General features: G+C 41.1%; 1 protein-coding gene across 1 annotated transcript in view; it reads left to right on the forward strand.

The window, feature by feature from the left end:
• LOC124619432 (vacuolar protein sorting-associated protein 51 homolog) overlaps positions 1–16867 on the forward strand; it is a 120711-nt gene that overhangs the window by 100035 nt on the left and 3809 nt on the right. Inside the window, exons 11-12 of the mRNA XM_047145808.1 lie at positions 2973–3113; positions 4483–4661. Of these exons, the coding sequence (XP_047001764.1) occupies positions 2973–3113; positions 4483–4661 (320 nt within the window). The remainder of the gene's footprint in view (positions 1–2972; positions 3114–4482; positions 4662–16867) is intronic.

A 16867-nucleotide genomic window follows, 5' to 3' on the forward strand; every position in this document is an offset into this window, starting at 1 on the left:
AGCACTGCTCACAGCCAAAATATATTGTGATCAAAAGTATCCAGACAGCTGGCTGAAAATGACTTAAAAGTATGTGGCACCCTCCACTGGTAGTGCTGGAATTCAGTGTGGTGTTGGCCCACCCTTAGCCTTGATGACTGCTTCCACTCTCACAGGCATATATTTAATCAGGTGCTGGAAGGTTTCTTGAGGAATGGGAGCCCATTCTTCATGGAGTGCTGCACTGAGGAGAGGTATCGATGTTGGTCGGTGAGGCCTGGCATGAAATCAGCATTCCAAAACATCTCAAAGGTGTTCTGTAGGATTCATGTCAGGACTCTGTGCAGGCTAGTCCTTTACAGGGATGTTATTGCCATGTAACCACTCTGCCACAGGTCATGCTTTATGAAAAAGTGCTCGATCATGTTGAAACGTGCAATCGTCATCCCCGAATTGCTCTTCAACAGTGGGAAGCACGAACGTGCCTAAAACATCAATGTGGGCCTGTGCTGTGATAGTTCCATGCAAAACAACAAGGGGTGTAAGCCTCCTCCATGAAAAACACGGCCCCATCATAACAAAAAAATGGTTCAAATGGCTCTGAGCACTATGGGAATTAACATCTGTGGTCATCAGTCCCCTAGAACTTAGAACTACTTAAACCTAACTAACCTAAGGACATCACACACATCCATGCCCGAGGCAGGATTCGAACCTGCGACCGTAGCGGTCACGCGGTTCCAGACTGAAGCGCCTTTAACCGCATGACCACACCGGCCGGCCCCATCATAACACCACCACCTCCAAATTTTACTTTTGGCTCTACACTCACTGGCAGATGATGTTCATTGGGAATTCGCCATACCCACACCCTGCCATCGGATCGCCACATTGTGTTCTGTGATTCAGCACTCCACACAACATTTTTCCATTGTTCAGTCATCCAATGTTTATGCTCATTACACCAAGTGAGGCGTCGTTTGGCATTTACCGGCATGATGTGTGGCTTATGAGCAGCCACTCGACCATGAAATCCAAGTTTTCTCACCTCCTGCTTAACTTTCATAGTACTTGCAGTAGATCCTGTTGCAGTTTGGAATTCCTGTGTGATGGTGTGGGTAGATGTCTACTTATTATACATTACAACCCTCTTCAAGTGCCAGCGGTCTCTGTCAGTCAACAGTCGAGGTTGGCCTGTACGCTTTTGTGCTGTACGTGTTCCTCCACATTTCCACTTCACTATCACATTGGAAACAGTGGACCTAGGGATGTTTGGGAGTGTGGAAACCTTGCATACAGATGTATGACACAAGTGACACCCAATCACCTGGCCACGTTCTAAGTCCATGAGTTCCACGGAGCACCCCATTCTGCTCTCTCATGATGTCTAATGATTACTTAAGTCGCTGATAATGGAGTACCTGGCAGTAGGTGGCAGCACAATGCAATGCACCTAATATGAAAAATGTATGTCTTTGGGAGTGTCTGGATACTTTCGATCACATAGTGTATTGACACACAGCCCAGTATTGCATCCAGACATTTAAATAACATTGTATCAACACCTAAGCCAGGGTCTGTGCCATCTGCGTAGGTGAAGTAGCTCGACACCACAGTCAGTGAGTCAATGAAAACTGCAACAGAATACCCGAAACCAACACTAGTGCAGAAACTCTACCCCTCATTGGGACCATGTCCATGTGCAGCAGGACATTGCATTATAATGTAAATGGACAGATAAAAAAGATCTACTCACCAAGTGGCAGCATGGGAACACACACACTTAAAAGGATTTAACTTTACAAGCTTTTGGAGCCAGTGGCTCCTTTTTCTGGTGGAAGAATTGAAGGGGAAGGAAAAGAGATGAAGGAAAAGGACTGGAGAGGTTTTTAGGGAAAGGGGTACATTTTAGAAAAGTCATCCAGAACCCCGGATCAGGATGCTGAGAGAACGAAGATGGAAACTGACTCCCACCACCCAATACAAAGATTGCAATCTGCTTGGGAGCACCTTCAATCAAAGACATGTGATAGAACTGGAGAATGCAGACATCCTCCCAAGAATAGAATTTGTTTCTGGCAGTAAGCTGCCATACTTTGAACTCGATGTGAATGGGAGTGGTGCACTTCAAGCCCAACAAGCAGAAGTTGGGTGGTGGAGGAGGGTGGCAGGAAGGGGGGGGGAGGTTCCTTCTGAATGAAACAGATGTTCTGTACAAATGTGGCAAGTTGCAAGAACCAGGTTACCTGCTGCAGTGCTACCTACTGGATGAAGCGTGCACACTAAATGAACTTTTTAAAGTTAGCAATGAGTTCATTGTATGGGCTATTTTCAAGAAATTTCTGGTTTAAAGGACATGAAAATAAATAAACCATTTCAAACAATGGAAACTCTAGCTAGAAATATCAACAATGTAGGAAAAGACAGATTGCTATTTACCCTAAAGAAGACACATCAGGTTGCAGACAGACACAATTAAAAGACACTTACTTAAAGCTTGCAGCCACGACCTTCATCAGTGAAAGAGAGACGTACACCATTCACACACACAAGCAAGCATACATCATGCTGACACGATCAACAACTCCAGCATCTCAGGCCAAGACGCTGGAGTTGGCAATCGTGAGCATGATGTGTGCTTGCTTGTGTGCGTATGGCATGTGTGTCTATCTTAATGATGAAGGCTGTGACTGAATGCTTAATGTAAGTGTCTTTTAATTGTGCCTGTCTGTGATTTATGTGTCTTCTTTATAGTAAGTAGCAATCTGTCATTTTCTGCATTGTTAAATAAATCATTTTGTAGGCAGGACTAAGAGCAAGGCATACATATGGAAGTTTCATCTACTTACGCACACTACACAACTTTAGCACATTTAGGTTCATTCACTGATCATTGCACCAAGTACTAATTTTCTGTTATGTGAATTAATATTTTCAAAAAATCAAACATTGTATCACATATTCATAGTAATAACTATATTTGGTATTTTTAGCTTAGTACTGTTGATGAACTGTTTGGGATAGAAGAACAACATGAGACAACACCAGCTTCTGAACTGTGTGCAGCCATGCATGAAGCTGCACAAGACCTGCTAAATCATTATGTGCGGATGCAAGGACTTAATGTTTCACAGGTAATATCTTTTTTGTATTTTTTTAAAAATGTGTGCTGTTCTCCAACTATAAATGTGAGCATATCCGATATGTGTTCCTGCTACCCATGTTCAGATTGGTGGAGGTCATAGTTGTTCATACAGACAAAGTCCGTACTTCAGATTTTGCCAAATTTTGCAAACAAACAATGCTGTGGTGCAGAAGCAGCCGTAATACCATTGTTAGCAAATGTTGTTTATCTTTTGGTCCGCAATGTTTGAATGCTCTGAAGTTCATCCATTCATTCATTAATAATTGCAAATCTATTTCACTTTATACAAAATATCAAAGTGTTTAGTGCCTCTGCCTCTCCCAACTATAATTTTTCTCATGATGGCTTCCTTAGTGATAACCTGACTTTCCCTAAAGTAGCCATCCCCGAAGTGGGTGCAGAGGGTAATAGAGGGGCTCACTTCTTTTATTGAAATGTTTATATTTTATATTATCTAAGAAAAAGATTTCCAGTGAACAAATATTCCTAGTGTCATATTATCATTTGCATGAACTAAACAAGCTCTTCCATCATTAATTTGCTGTCTTATTTCACAAGAAGTGACCAGTAGATCCTGACAGCAAGATTGCTGGCAAAAGTGTTGAGTAATATTTCATCTCACAGCCTCTATCACCGATCACCCACAGGGTTGGCTTTTTATCAAACATTTAATGATGACTAATTGCAATGAGCCACTTGACAAAAGAAAAAATATGAAGCTTCCAGTTATAACTAGGGTGAAGATACCCACATCTTTGTAACTATCAGGTCCTGATGGTTATCTGAATACATCTGTATGTGCAGGTGACAGGATCCCATCTCACTCTATCCTCACTACTATACCAGCATTGGGGTCCTCAGTGTTCTACCCCTGGCATATCCCAACAGACAGTTACTTTCTTTCTGGGACTACTGTCCAGACTTATACCCCAAGATAACACACTCTGTGGAGATTAAAGAGAGAAGGAAGAGAGCGAGGAAACATCAAAGGTGAAGGTGGATTCAGCAGTTCTGGCTGACACCCCCCCCCCCCCCTCCACAATCTGTGCACCTTATCTCTCTCTCCTGATAAGTAGTTCAGGGTAAGTTATCCTTCTCTCCAGCAGCCACTTATTTTTCATCTTCCTTATGTCTCCCAATGACATTTTAAGACATTCTCAAAGCTGGAGATTCATGTTATTAACACTGTGCACATATTATGCTAGCTCAAGTTTTCTCTGTTTTGATAAGAGACACCCCTATGTTGCCCCTCAATTGCCTGAAATATTATTATTTAATATTATTATTTTTTATTGATTATAATTGATTATGTAATTTAAATCTTATCATGTTTAAACATGTTACATTCTACATCTCAGATGTTGCGAAAATCTGTGGAAACACGTGATTGGCTACATACAATAGAACCCAGAACAGTGCGTGCTGTAATGAAGCGTGTTGTGGAAGATGTGGCAGCACTAGATGGACAAGTGGGTGCTTTATTTGAAGAGGGTACACGAGCTGAACACAGTTCAGACTCCAGTCGGCGAACTCATAGGTAAAATAAGATTTTGCTTGCATATTTACTTTTCATATCCTTTAAAAATGAGAGACAGAGACAGAGAGAGAGAGAGAGAGAGAGAGAGAGAGAGAGAGAGAGAGAGAGAGTGCGAGTGTGTGGGAGGGGTGACTACATTATGACAGACTATATCAGTGGACCAATCAAAGGCTACATTTGTTTTTAATTTATCGTTTTCATCTGTGTCTGGTTTATTATTTGCTTATTTTTTTCCCCTGGACTTAAGTGTAGGTAAAACAGCCACACTGGATAGTTTATGAAAGTGCCAACTTGAGTAACGTAGAAGTAGATATCCTGGGAATGGTAAAGCAACTTAAATCACTTAATAAAAGTAAGTCTTCCAGTCCAGACTCTATATCAATTAGGTTCCTTTCAGAGTATGCTGATGCAATAGCTCCATACTTAACGACCATATACAAATGCTTGCCCAACGAAAGATCCACACCCAAAGACTGGAAAGTTGCACAGGTCACACCAATATTCAAGAAATATAGTATGAACAATCCACTAAATTACAGCCCCATATCATTAACACTGATATGTAGCAGGATTTTGGAACATATATTGTGTTTGAACATTATGAATTATCTCGAAGAGAATGATCTATTGGCACACAGTCAACATGGATTTAGGAAACATCATTCTTGTGAAACACAACTAGTTCACATGATGTGTTGAGTGCTACTGACAAAGGATTTAAAATTGATTCCATATTTCCAGATTTCCAGAAGGATTTCGACACTGTACCACAGAAGTGGCTTGTAGTGAAATTGCGTGCTTATGGAATATTGTCTCAGTTATGTGACTGGATTCATGATTTCCTGCCAGACAGGTCACTGTTCATAGTAACTGATGGAAAGTCATCAAGTAAAACATAAGTGATTTCTGGCATTCCTCAATACAGTATTATAGACCCTCTGCTGTTCCTTATCTGTATAAATGATTTAGGAGACAATCTGAGCAGCCGTCTGAGGCTGTTTGCAGATGATTCTGTCATTTATTGTCTATTAAAGTCATCAGAAGAGCAAAACAAATTGCAAAATGATTTAAAAAAGATATGTGTATGGTGCAAAAATTGGCAGTTGACCCTAAATAGTGAAAAATGAGGGATCATCCACATGAGTACTAAAATAAATCAGTCAAATCTAAAGGTGCCAGACACTTAAGTGTGATTTGCAGAGTATACATGTAGATGTAGACGTAGATTAAGATTGCACGTTATGCTGTCACCGACAGCTCATGATATTCTCTTGGGTATGTCACAAGTTCTTTGTGTCTTCTTGACACAGTATTTTAATAATTTAAATCATTGACATCAGGTGCTTCTTGATGTATGCAATGGTGTATTTGAATGCCTGTGTGCTTGTTTGTGTGAGATTGTGTACTTACTTTCCACTAAGAGTGATAACTCAATAGCTAGTAACATCTTTGCACAGTATGCGTTTCTATGCAACATATATCACTCAGCTTCATGTGAATGGTTTCCTTTTCCCATTTACATTTTTTGAAAGAAACAATAGCAATTATATGGGGTATTACTAGCATCATTAATAATACAGCTTTTAAAAACTGATGAAACAGTTAATCTTGTGGCTTCACATATGTTGGAGAGAAATGCATGAGATATTGTAAATTAAGTGGGTTAGTTAGTAGAAGTGAACTAGTACATAAATGAATATTTGCATCTTTTGAAAATAATGGAGGTCATTTCATTGTATCCTGTCAAAAGTTCTTACATTTTATTTATGATTGTTTATTTCAGTTGTGTCTGTTTCATACATTTACACTGATGAGTCCTGTAATGAAAACACTTGAGTCCATACATAAACTACCTGAATTGATAAATTAGACATTAGAAAAGACAGTAGAGAATGCTCCTTCCAAGAACCCAGTGTAATGCTGTGGTGTGTGTGCAGCTGGCACATGGCACTGATGTTGTAGCTTGGGCACAGCTGACACCTGGTGAGACAATGTGGCATTGGTGAGGCTGGTGCTCAGCAAGACTGGCAGCACTGGTGAAACCAGTAGGCCTGTGATGGTGGCAGCAGGCATCAGTGGCTATTGGGAACAGCGCCTAACTAGCAGTGGCCATGCACACAAGACACGACAGCTGATGGACCAACAAGGCATTCTATGTAGCTGTGATGTTATGACACTGGCTAGCTGGTGCCGACAGGTTTGGTGGCCACTGGGAGGCAGTGCTCAACAAGTAGTGTCCACCCAGTGCGGAATAATGCCAATGAGCAGATGAGGTGAACTATACAGCTCTTACTGATGGGCCACAGGATGCACCCAGTGTAACTGCCCAGAGCAGGCTACGAGTTGGCTCTGATCGATGGGGTATGGGATGGAGCCCGTCTGCCTGCTGGTGGTCATATCACAGCCTATATAGGCAGGTAACAGATATTCACATGTGGATACATGACCACAGATGAAGGAATGACCCTTGATCTCAGGGCTGCTATCAACGGTGCACATGTAGTGTAGCCGAGAAGTCTGGAAGAGAAGTACCTACATCCCTGCAACTAGACAACTTGCAACATGTGGGTGTAGTGTGGGTAGTTGTACTGGCCAGGGGATACAGCCATGTACAGTACCCCTTCCCCCTCAGAAGGAGACAGTGGTGTCATCTTAGCTGGAATTGAAAGATGCAGGAAGGGGAAAGGAGATCCCCTGGATGGTGGAGACAGGGTCCTAGGCAGAGGGTGTTCCATGATCACTGAAATGCAGGATAAGGAGGGACAGGTCGGAAAGGTGTCGATGGCTGTACAGTGGCAAGGTTCAACCAGCAGTGGCCAGGCTGAGACACAATGGGAGTCTGAATGCACAGCATGTGAAGAAACATGTGTAGAGTAAAAGGAGGGCTGGGAGGGAGTTCAAAAACAGTGGAAAAAGACATCACCATAGGTGCCACATGCAGAGGAGCAAGCCAAGTGGAAAGCACCAGAAAAGACACCACCGAAAGAAATATAGCATGTTGCTCAGTAGAGAAGTGTGGGCATAAAACATGCAGTGGTTCAGGATGCTGGAGATGACAGAAGAGCACCAGAAAGACTGGTGAGAGACCCAGGTAGGTGGGGAAAATCGCAAGGCAGACATTGAAGTGCCATGGGCTCAAACTGGCCAGATGCTGACCGGCTGGTGGAATATCAGGGGCCGATGGGCTCGGCTGAAGCAGACAGATAGATTGGACATCAGTGAGGCACCAGCAGCTGATTGTAAGCCAGCTCAAATGAGGGCAGCTGCCAGAAATGTGATGACACCAAAAGGCTCAGCCAAAAGTTTAGGGGGGGGGTTAGATGGGATGTCGGCGGGAGACGGTAATGGATTCAGTCGCAGCCATGTCCAGGAGCAATGGTAGAGAAATGCTGATGAGACTGCATTGTTGCCAGCTTTTGTGTACTTGTGTGATGGCAAGAGCACAAGAAATAAACAGTGTTTCCAGGTATACATCTGCAATAATTTATTGCATAACCAAGATGGGTAACAATAATAGCGCGTTAGATCAGAAACAGGGTGCTCTTTCCAGGAGCCTGGCATAGTGCTGCGGCGAGAATGCAGCTGATGCCCAGTGATCACGCTGTGGCATGGGTGCAGTGCTTAGTGCAAGTTGGCTCTGGTCAATGGGCACCAGATTGTGCCCAGTGTAATTGTCAGAGCAGGACCTGTCTACATGCTGTAGGCATGTGTGGGCACGTGACCAAATATGAAGAAATGGTCTGCAGTCACAGTACCGCTATGTGTTTGCTGTTTAACAGAAGACTGATGTCTGTGGAAGAGAAGAGCCTGTGGCCCTGCAGCTAGACAACCCATGGGGAAATGGGTTTAGTGCCAGAGGTCATACTGGCCAGCGATATCAACAGGTACAATGAAGCTTCTAAAACATTATAAACACTTGCTGTGTACTCAAAGCAAGTGTTTATAACATTTGAGAAGCTTCATTGCTACCTCTAGACATTGTCTCTGAGAACTTGTTATACAGGGCGTGGAATAACAAATTGATCAAAAGTCTAGGGCTGAAAGACACCATTGAACAAAGGAAGGTGTGTGTAGGAACTAAGAATCAAAGTTGCATATTTTTAACACTACAGGAACGTAATTGAAATCTGACATATGGACGTCATTACTCAAAATTAAATGCAACTCATTGAAAATGTATAAATAAACAAAATGTTTTGACTAACAGTTCATCACAATGAGAACAAGGAAAACAAAGCTTCACATAAACATGTATCATACTTTGCTCACATACCATACAGCACTTCTTTAGAAATGAAACAGTTGCATGTCCGTGTTTCATGTGTCAGTATGTCCTGAAAAGGTCGAAGTAAATGAAAAATGAGTATTATCTTGCACACCTACTTGCCACCACTTAATTAACATAAGTATCATAGCAAATGTTCAAACTGACCACTGTTTACAGACTGGCATGGTACCTTAAACGATGCATTTTTCAATACATTTTTCAAGTTATAAACATTTCCTTCTTCAGCTGTTTTACTGTGTAAACCAGCCTTACTTAGTTTAATTTTTTTTTTCCTTTTGGAAGTAATTTGACTTGTCGTATTGGGATGTAAAAAGAATGTATCATAAGTGTTTGTTACTTGTCTGCATGCCATACAGAATTCCAAGTTTCAAACTGCAATGAGGACTCCAACTTCTGTAAAGATTTTTCATTTACATGTCTTTTTTCTTTCATCATATGCCTGTTTTGTGAGTTGAATACACTCAGTGTTTCAGTTTTCTGATAAAGTTGATTACAGAGGTTGTAACCTCCTCCTCACTTATCGACCTTAATGACAGTGAAAAATTAAACCGCGTGTACCTAATGGAAATTTGGGAAAAGCAATCGTCTCCAAAGTTAATCTGTCGGTAAAGAGGGAGGAAAGGGTTACATATAAATGAAAGGAAAAATGCAAATGAAACTGGTGGAAATTAATTTTGAGAAAAGGGTAAAATTAATAAAAAAAGTAAATGTGCGGTCGTTACGTTAACAATTAATTGGCGTTAATTAGATATTCGAGATTTGGGGAAAATTACGGTCGCCAGTCCTATGGACAACTACTATAATAACTGAAAATGAAAGATTAATGCACATATAATTAGCACTAAAAGTGTGGCAACTGAAGATTGACACGTGTTGTGTGAAAACTGGTGGTTTGTCAGAAGTAATAAATTTCGCTACACTCTGACTTAATTTCGCAAAAGAATTAATAAAACCGGAAAACTGAAAGTTAATTTAGTGACTGAAATTAACAGTGAGCTTTGTTTCTGAAGCACTAAGAAATTCAGTAAAATAAGGTTAGTCTTGGGCTACCTCAGTAATCATTTCAAAAGCTACTTGAATCTACGCAATTTAGAAATAAGAGATTTAACTTTGAACTTGAATTAAATGATTTTGAACAATTAACATTAGTAAAATTTAGTACGTACCAAGCTGAGCTGCAGTCACAGGTAAGCTAAAATATGGTAACAAAACTCACACTCTTAATTTGCACTTGTGTAATCTAAATATTGTAGCAAGCTATGAATACTTTAACTGAACTTTGAAATCAAAGCAGTGAAATGGAATGATATTACTTTAATGCTGGCGTATGAATTTCAATGACACTCGGGTTCATTCCGGAAAAGGAAGGCACCATGCTTGGTACTGAAACTGGGACAATGAGCAACAAAGGTTCATGCTACGTTGCTGTAATTTGTGAGACAGATTGGACAGTTTGAAAAGCTGAGGTCTGCCATACAGTTCTAAAACTTTACGTGTTTCCAGTCTTCCTTGTTGGTTGATTGAAGGTTTGAAGTCGTCGATCGAGGAGTCATAAAAAACAGGTATATTAAAATACACAAATTAATAATTAATTGCATAGATTACGCATTTTATATAACCTTTTCATAATTGATATTCTCGTCATGAAGTCCACTTATCGCTAAACAAGAAAATAATATACAGCAGATCGACAAAAACATAAATATTAACAGCAGAATTCTTTCACATCAGCTGTCCGGGAAGAAAAAAACTCCGCCTTCCATACCCGCAAGTACAAAGAATGCCGACAGCGGCACAAGAGCCGACAACGGCACAAGAGCCGACAGCGGCACAAGAGCCGACGGCGGCACAAGAGCCGACAGCGGCACAAGAGCCGACAGCGGCACAAGAGCCGACAGCGGCACAAGAGCCGACAGCGGCACAAGAGCCGACAGCAGCACAAGAGCCGACAGTGGCTCTGCCTCGCCAGTATTGTTGCGCCCGCCTGTGCGGCACGCTTGATCTCACTCGCCCTTGTAACGGCATTTCCAGAATGTCCGTTTCACTGAATTCTTTCAGAAAAACTCACTCCCGAGTAATCTCAAGGAGCCCATTAACACTATCACAGTGGATAACTCGACACTGTTCATCATCACACGCATGTACTAGCCTGAAACTTAAATCAGCGTCTAAGTACATCGGCAATGACTAGTAAATCACATGTTTATGAAATCTTACAGCTAGTTACAAAATCATATTTACATGGCTTAATCTACTGTGACTCAGCTGAAAACTTAAACTAGCAGCTTGAATTTTTAAATTGATTAATAATCAGTAACTCTTAAATCATTTAGTCAAAATTAATTACTTATTAATTACAACTTCTTTAATGTCCTCTTGGTCAGGCAAAAGCATGGCAATCTAGCAGATCGTTAAATCTTATACTCTATATTTACATACTGTACAAATTACCCATTCTGTGGTATTAATCAATCCTAGGTTGGTACAATTTCAAGTCTACAATGTTCCGTATACCTAATAGTTTTCCAGAGCTTGGAGACTCTAAGCAATAAGCATTTGTGTGAGGTATACCAATGACTTTATATGGTCCATTATAAACAAACTTAAATTTAGAGATTTCATTGTCTATCTTACTCGATTTCTCATGAGCTTTTACAAGTACTAAGTCTCCGATTGCAAACTTAGCAAAACGCGCTTTAGCGTCATGACGACGTATGCAAACATCGGCTTTTAGCTTCATTATTTCTCGCAAATGATCTTTTTTCACACCAATACCAATGTCAATCCGTGGAGGGAATTTGATTATCTCTTCCACTAAACTATTGCTTCTGTCATCTAAAAGGATTTCCTCTTTGGCCAGATTGATCTCATCTGCCAATCTACCTTGAGGAATGTGCCCAGTAGTATCTGCAATTACTTCCTCTGGATCTGCGCAACCCACACTGCTACCATCTGACCGTATAACGTCAGCTCTAACCTCATACACGCTGTAATCTATGTGCTTTTCTACCAGTCGTGTCCGGCTATCACTAAAATTCTCGTAATCTTTCTCCTCAATACTTTCGCAGTGTTTAAACTGGAGTTTTGCGTCAGATGGGTAGGCCACTTCTAACACTATAACTTTAGGTACAGTCTGCCGGTCAGGGCCAGAACTTTCCGTTACTACTTCAACATCCAACTCTTGCGGTATGAAACACGACGAATCTTGTTCGTGCTCCCCATTAACATCAACTATCTCTGGTAAAGTCTGCCGGTTAGGGCCAGAACTTTCTATCATTTCACAAACACTATCTTTCTGCGGGACGAGACGCGGAAAATCCTGCACGCGCTCCCCATAAACACTTCTCCCATACGGGCCCCTATAATCTCTTAGTTCGTCATATAAGCGACCGAACTGCCTTAACCAGACCTCATCCCTCTCTGCATCCCCTCGCTCGATGACGGACGTTTTATCCGACATCTGATCTTCTCTCAACACTTGCGAATCATTCTTAAACTCAATCTCCAGTTCCGCTGTGGGTGTTACAGCTGCCACTTTATAATCGATTTCTGGAACACTGCTTAAATTGTTCTCACTGGCAGTGAATGTATTTTCTGCTGCCGTGTCTACAGCTGATCTACTACTTGTGGGCGCACTCCTTTCTCCTAACACTGGCACACTCTTCCGCCGTTGATTATTCCATACGGAATTTTCATAACGGCGACACCTCGGTTTTCTACTGTTATTGGGCTGCCAAAATTTCTCCACGCCCGGTCGGCCCCTCACCGGCGCGGCTAATGGTTTCCCTGTCTTGTGCCAGCAGATACACTCCCCGGATACTGCTGAGGCGGCTGGTCACACCCTCTGGCGTTATTACTATTCTGCGAAGCCCGTATCACACTAGTATGATACTGGTTTCCGTCATTCCTGTTATTATTTGCATTGTACCGATTGTCATTACGGCCCGAACCACTATTGTTATTGCTGCCAAGATTGCGGTATGCATTATTCCCCATAGTTATCATTGTTGTGGTTGCTGTGGTACCCGTTTTTGTTACCACGGCCTCTACCACTGTCACGATTATTGCGCCAATTGTCCTCGTCCTCAACTCTTTCCAGGAAATCATTGATTGTCCTGTAATTGCTTCCTACGTAGCGTTTTGTATCATCTGGAAGCTTCTTGTAGAGTTCCCAGATTCCGTGCGGCAATCATGCAAATATTCCAACTTGCGGATCCAGCCCTCACAAAACTCCTTCATCGAGCCGCGCGAATTCGCATCGAAAGGCCTCGATACGACAAATTCGCGCCAGACACTTTGTTGTTTTTGCTCTGACCGGTATTCAGCCAGAAACAAATTTTTAAACTCTTCAAAAGTCAGGTTCGTAATGTTGAGGTTTAAGCCCCAACGCTTGGCATCATCACCCAACACATCAATAACCGCATTAATTTTTCTCTCATTAGTCCATGATCTGGGTAAAACTCATTCACAATTTTTAATGAAATCTGTCGCGTGTATACTGCCTTTTTTCAAGGGGTCGAACCGCTCCTCTTTCGTCAAAAATTCCGAACTATGTGCACAGATTGGCACATAGCTCTGTTTTTTGTCAAGTTTCTTTTCTAATTCCGACACTCTCGTAATTACTTGGCAAGTGGTTGTCGCAAGCGTTTCTACTTCCCTTTTTTTCTCTTCGCCGGTATTAGCCTGCTTCCTCACTTTAGTATCTACTTCGGATACTAAAGCCTTTAAAGTTTCCACCTTCTGTTGATCCTCTTTTCTCACTAATTGAATTTGTTCTGTCACCTTATTCTCGATGATCGGAGCAACTGCTTCTCCTACACTTTTCTCGATTCTGCTAATTTCGGAATCAAAACGAGTATTTATGCTCGCAATTTCCACCTGAACTCCTATCATTTCCTGTTTAAGATTACCTATTTCGGTATTAATCATAACAATATCTTCTTTGATTTTATCAACTTTTGTGTTAACAACTCCAACATTGTTGTTAACAACATTAATAGCTTTGTTCTGGTTGTCTAGCTTCCTGTCAATTTTTTCAGACTGAGCTTTAATTTCTGCCGATTGACTCTTGATTTCGTTAATCAAAACATTCAATAAGTCAGTTAAATTCCCGGAAACTACCGGTTTTACTTCCGTAGCTGGTTCCTCTATATATGTCCCCCCGTATTCGTCATCTAGGGGTACAGATTTGATTTTCGCTTCCGATTCCGAAACATTTTCTAAAGTTTGGAATTCCAATTCTGCTCTTTGTTGCGTTTCGGCGGTCACGTCTCATGTTAGCCGCCTGCCCCAGAACAATGGGTTCCGCGGTGTGAGTTTCCCACTGTTCGACCGATTGTTCCGTACCCAAGTCTACCAAATTCTGGTAATTGTTGCCTTCACTCATTTTACCAATTTTCAATATAAATGCCAAATCTCAAATCTAATTAGGATTCATCCCACTACTTATTCTAGTTGACGTAATGAACTGTTCGTAACCAGTACTTTGTTATGAGATATGCACAATGCAAAATTCGTGTCCAGAACAACCTCAAATCCGAAGATTGTCCTGTCACCAGGTCGCCACGTGTAACCTCCTCCTCACTTATCGACCTTAATGACAGTGAAAAATTAAACCGGCTGTACCTAATGGAAATTTGGGAAAAGCAATCGTCTCCGAAGTTAATCTGTCGGTAAAGAGGGAGGAAAGGGTTACATCTAAATGAGAGGAAAAATGCAAATGAAACTGGTGGAAATTAATTTTGAGAAAAGGGTAAAATTAATAAAAAAAGTAAATGTGCAGTCGTTACGTTAACAATTAATTGGCATTAATTAGATATTTGAGATTTGGGGAAAATTACGGTCGCCAGTCCTATGGACAACTACTATAATAACTGAAAATGAAAGATTAATGCACATATAATTAGCACTAAAAGTGTGGCAACTGAAGATTGACACGTGTTGTGTGAAAACTGGTGGTTTGTCAGAAGTAATAAATTTCGCTACACTCTGACTTAATTTCGCAAAAGAATTAATAAAACCGGAAAACTGAAAGTTAATTTAGTGACTGAAATTAATAGTGAGCTTTGTTTCTGAAGCACTAAGAAATTCAGTAAAATAAGGTTAGTCTTGGGCTACCTCAGTAATCATTTCAAAAGCTACTTGAATCTACGCAATTTAGAAATAAGAGATTTAACTTTGAACTTGAATTAAATGATTTTGAACAATTAACGATAGTAAAATTTAGTATGTACCAAGCTGAGCTGCAGTCACAGGTAAGCTAAAATATGGTAACAAAACTCGCACTCTTAATTTGCACTTGTGTAATCTAAATATTGTAGCAAGCTATGAATACTTTAACTGAACTTTGAAATTAAAGCAGTGAAATGGGAATGATATTACTTTAATGCTGGCGTATGAATTTCAACGACACTCGGGTTCATTCCGGAAAAGGAAGGGACCCTGCTTGGTACTGCAATTGGGACAATGAGCAACAAAGGTTCATGCTACGTTGCTGTAATTTGTGAGACAGATTGGACAGTTTGAAAAGCTGAGGTCTGCCATACAGTTCTAAAACTTTACGTGTTTCCAGTCTTCCTTGTTGGTTGATTGAAGGTTTGAAGTCATCGGTCGAGGAGGTGGGGACAATCACTCATTGTCGGCCGTAGCTGTTGCAGAAGCTGGATGTTGGCACGCCTTCTTCTCGACACAGTCTCCAGCCGAAACGGGCTCTTGATGTGTGCCAGCTAATGCTTCCCATCCGCGACACCATGTCAGAAACTAACATAGGAAGTGGAGCGCAATTACATGCTGCCAAACACTGAAAGCGCGGCAACTCGCAGGAGCGTCACATAACACACCTGCTCCACTGCCCTCCTCCAGCCAGACTTTCTCTGCTCTGCCCATGCTCCACGCGGCAGAGTTCACACTACCAAAGATCCTAAACACTTTGGTTCTCCACACGACCTATCGATGTATTCGTTCGACAGCATAGTTTTCCCTAGGCTAGACCCAGCGTAAAATACAAATAATATTTACAAAACCAACCAATTATACATCGACATAGATGCATAAATATATATATACAAATAGTAAAACAATTACAATATATAAAGGCACAGAAATGTCATATATTCAGGCAACAAAATAAGGAAAAAAAATTATAGTACAATAGATGGAAATAGGAGGATATGCATTTCCGGCGTTACAAGGTGTCTGTTTATTTAGTAACTCTACAGTTACCTAAAGTGACATAGATAGAATGTATTCAGGTAGAGCTGTCTTTTCTTAGTCTAGTTGGTCCATGAATCTTCTGTATAACAAATTGTGTTTTCACAGAGTACCATGCAGTTGTTCACAATCTTTTGTGTAGTTTAAGAGTGTGTATTAAAAAGCCAGCTGAAATAATTCCTATCTTGCTACATTTCCTTTGTACACTATCAACATTTTTCCATATTATGTAAGAAATTATCATTTATACTTGCAGGAGATATGTATACCCCAAACAATCAGGGCCACTTTCAAATGGTTCAAATGGCTCTGAGCACTATGGGACTCAACTGCTGAGGTCATTAGTCCCCTAGAACTTAGAACTAGTTAAACCTAAGTAACCTAAGGACATCACAAACATCTATGCCCGAGGCAGGATTCGAACCTGCGACCGTAACAGTCTTGCGGTTCCAGACTGCAGCGCCTTTAACCGCACGACCACTTCGGCCGACAGGGCCACTTTCCTTACCACTATCTTTATTGATCATATTTCGAGTGTCATTTGCTCACCAAGTGTGAGCTAAAATATTCTCGAGAATCCTATAGTGGATGGATGTTATTGATATGTAATTGTCTGCATTTGTTGTATTATCCTTATTGTAAACAGTGTATGGGAACAGGATATGAGTAGCGGTGTATGGAATAAATTGTCCCCATTTATATCTGCACA

The sequence above is a fragment of the Schistocerca americana genome, chromosome 6 (genome assembly GCF_021461395.2).
Source record: "Schistocerca americana isolate TAMUIC-IGC-003095 chromosome 6, iqSchAmer2.1, whole genome shotgun sequence".
NCBI classification, from domain to species: Eukaryota; Metazoa; Arthropoda; class Insecta; order Orthoptera; family Acrididae; genus Schistocerca; species Schistocerca americana.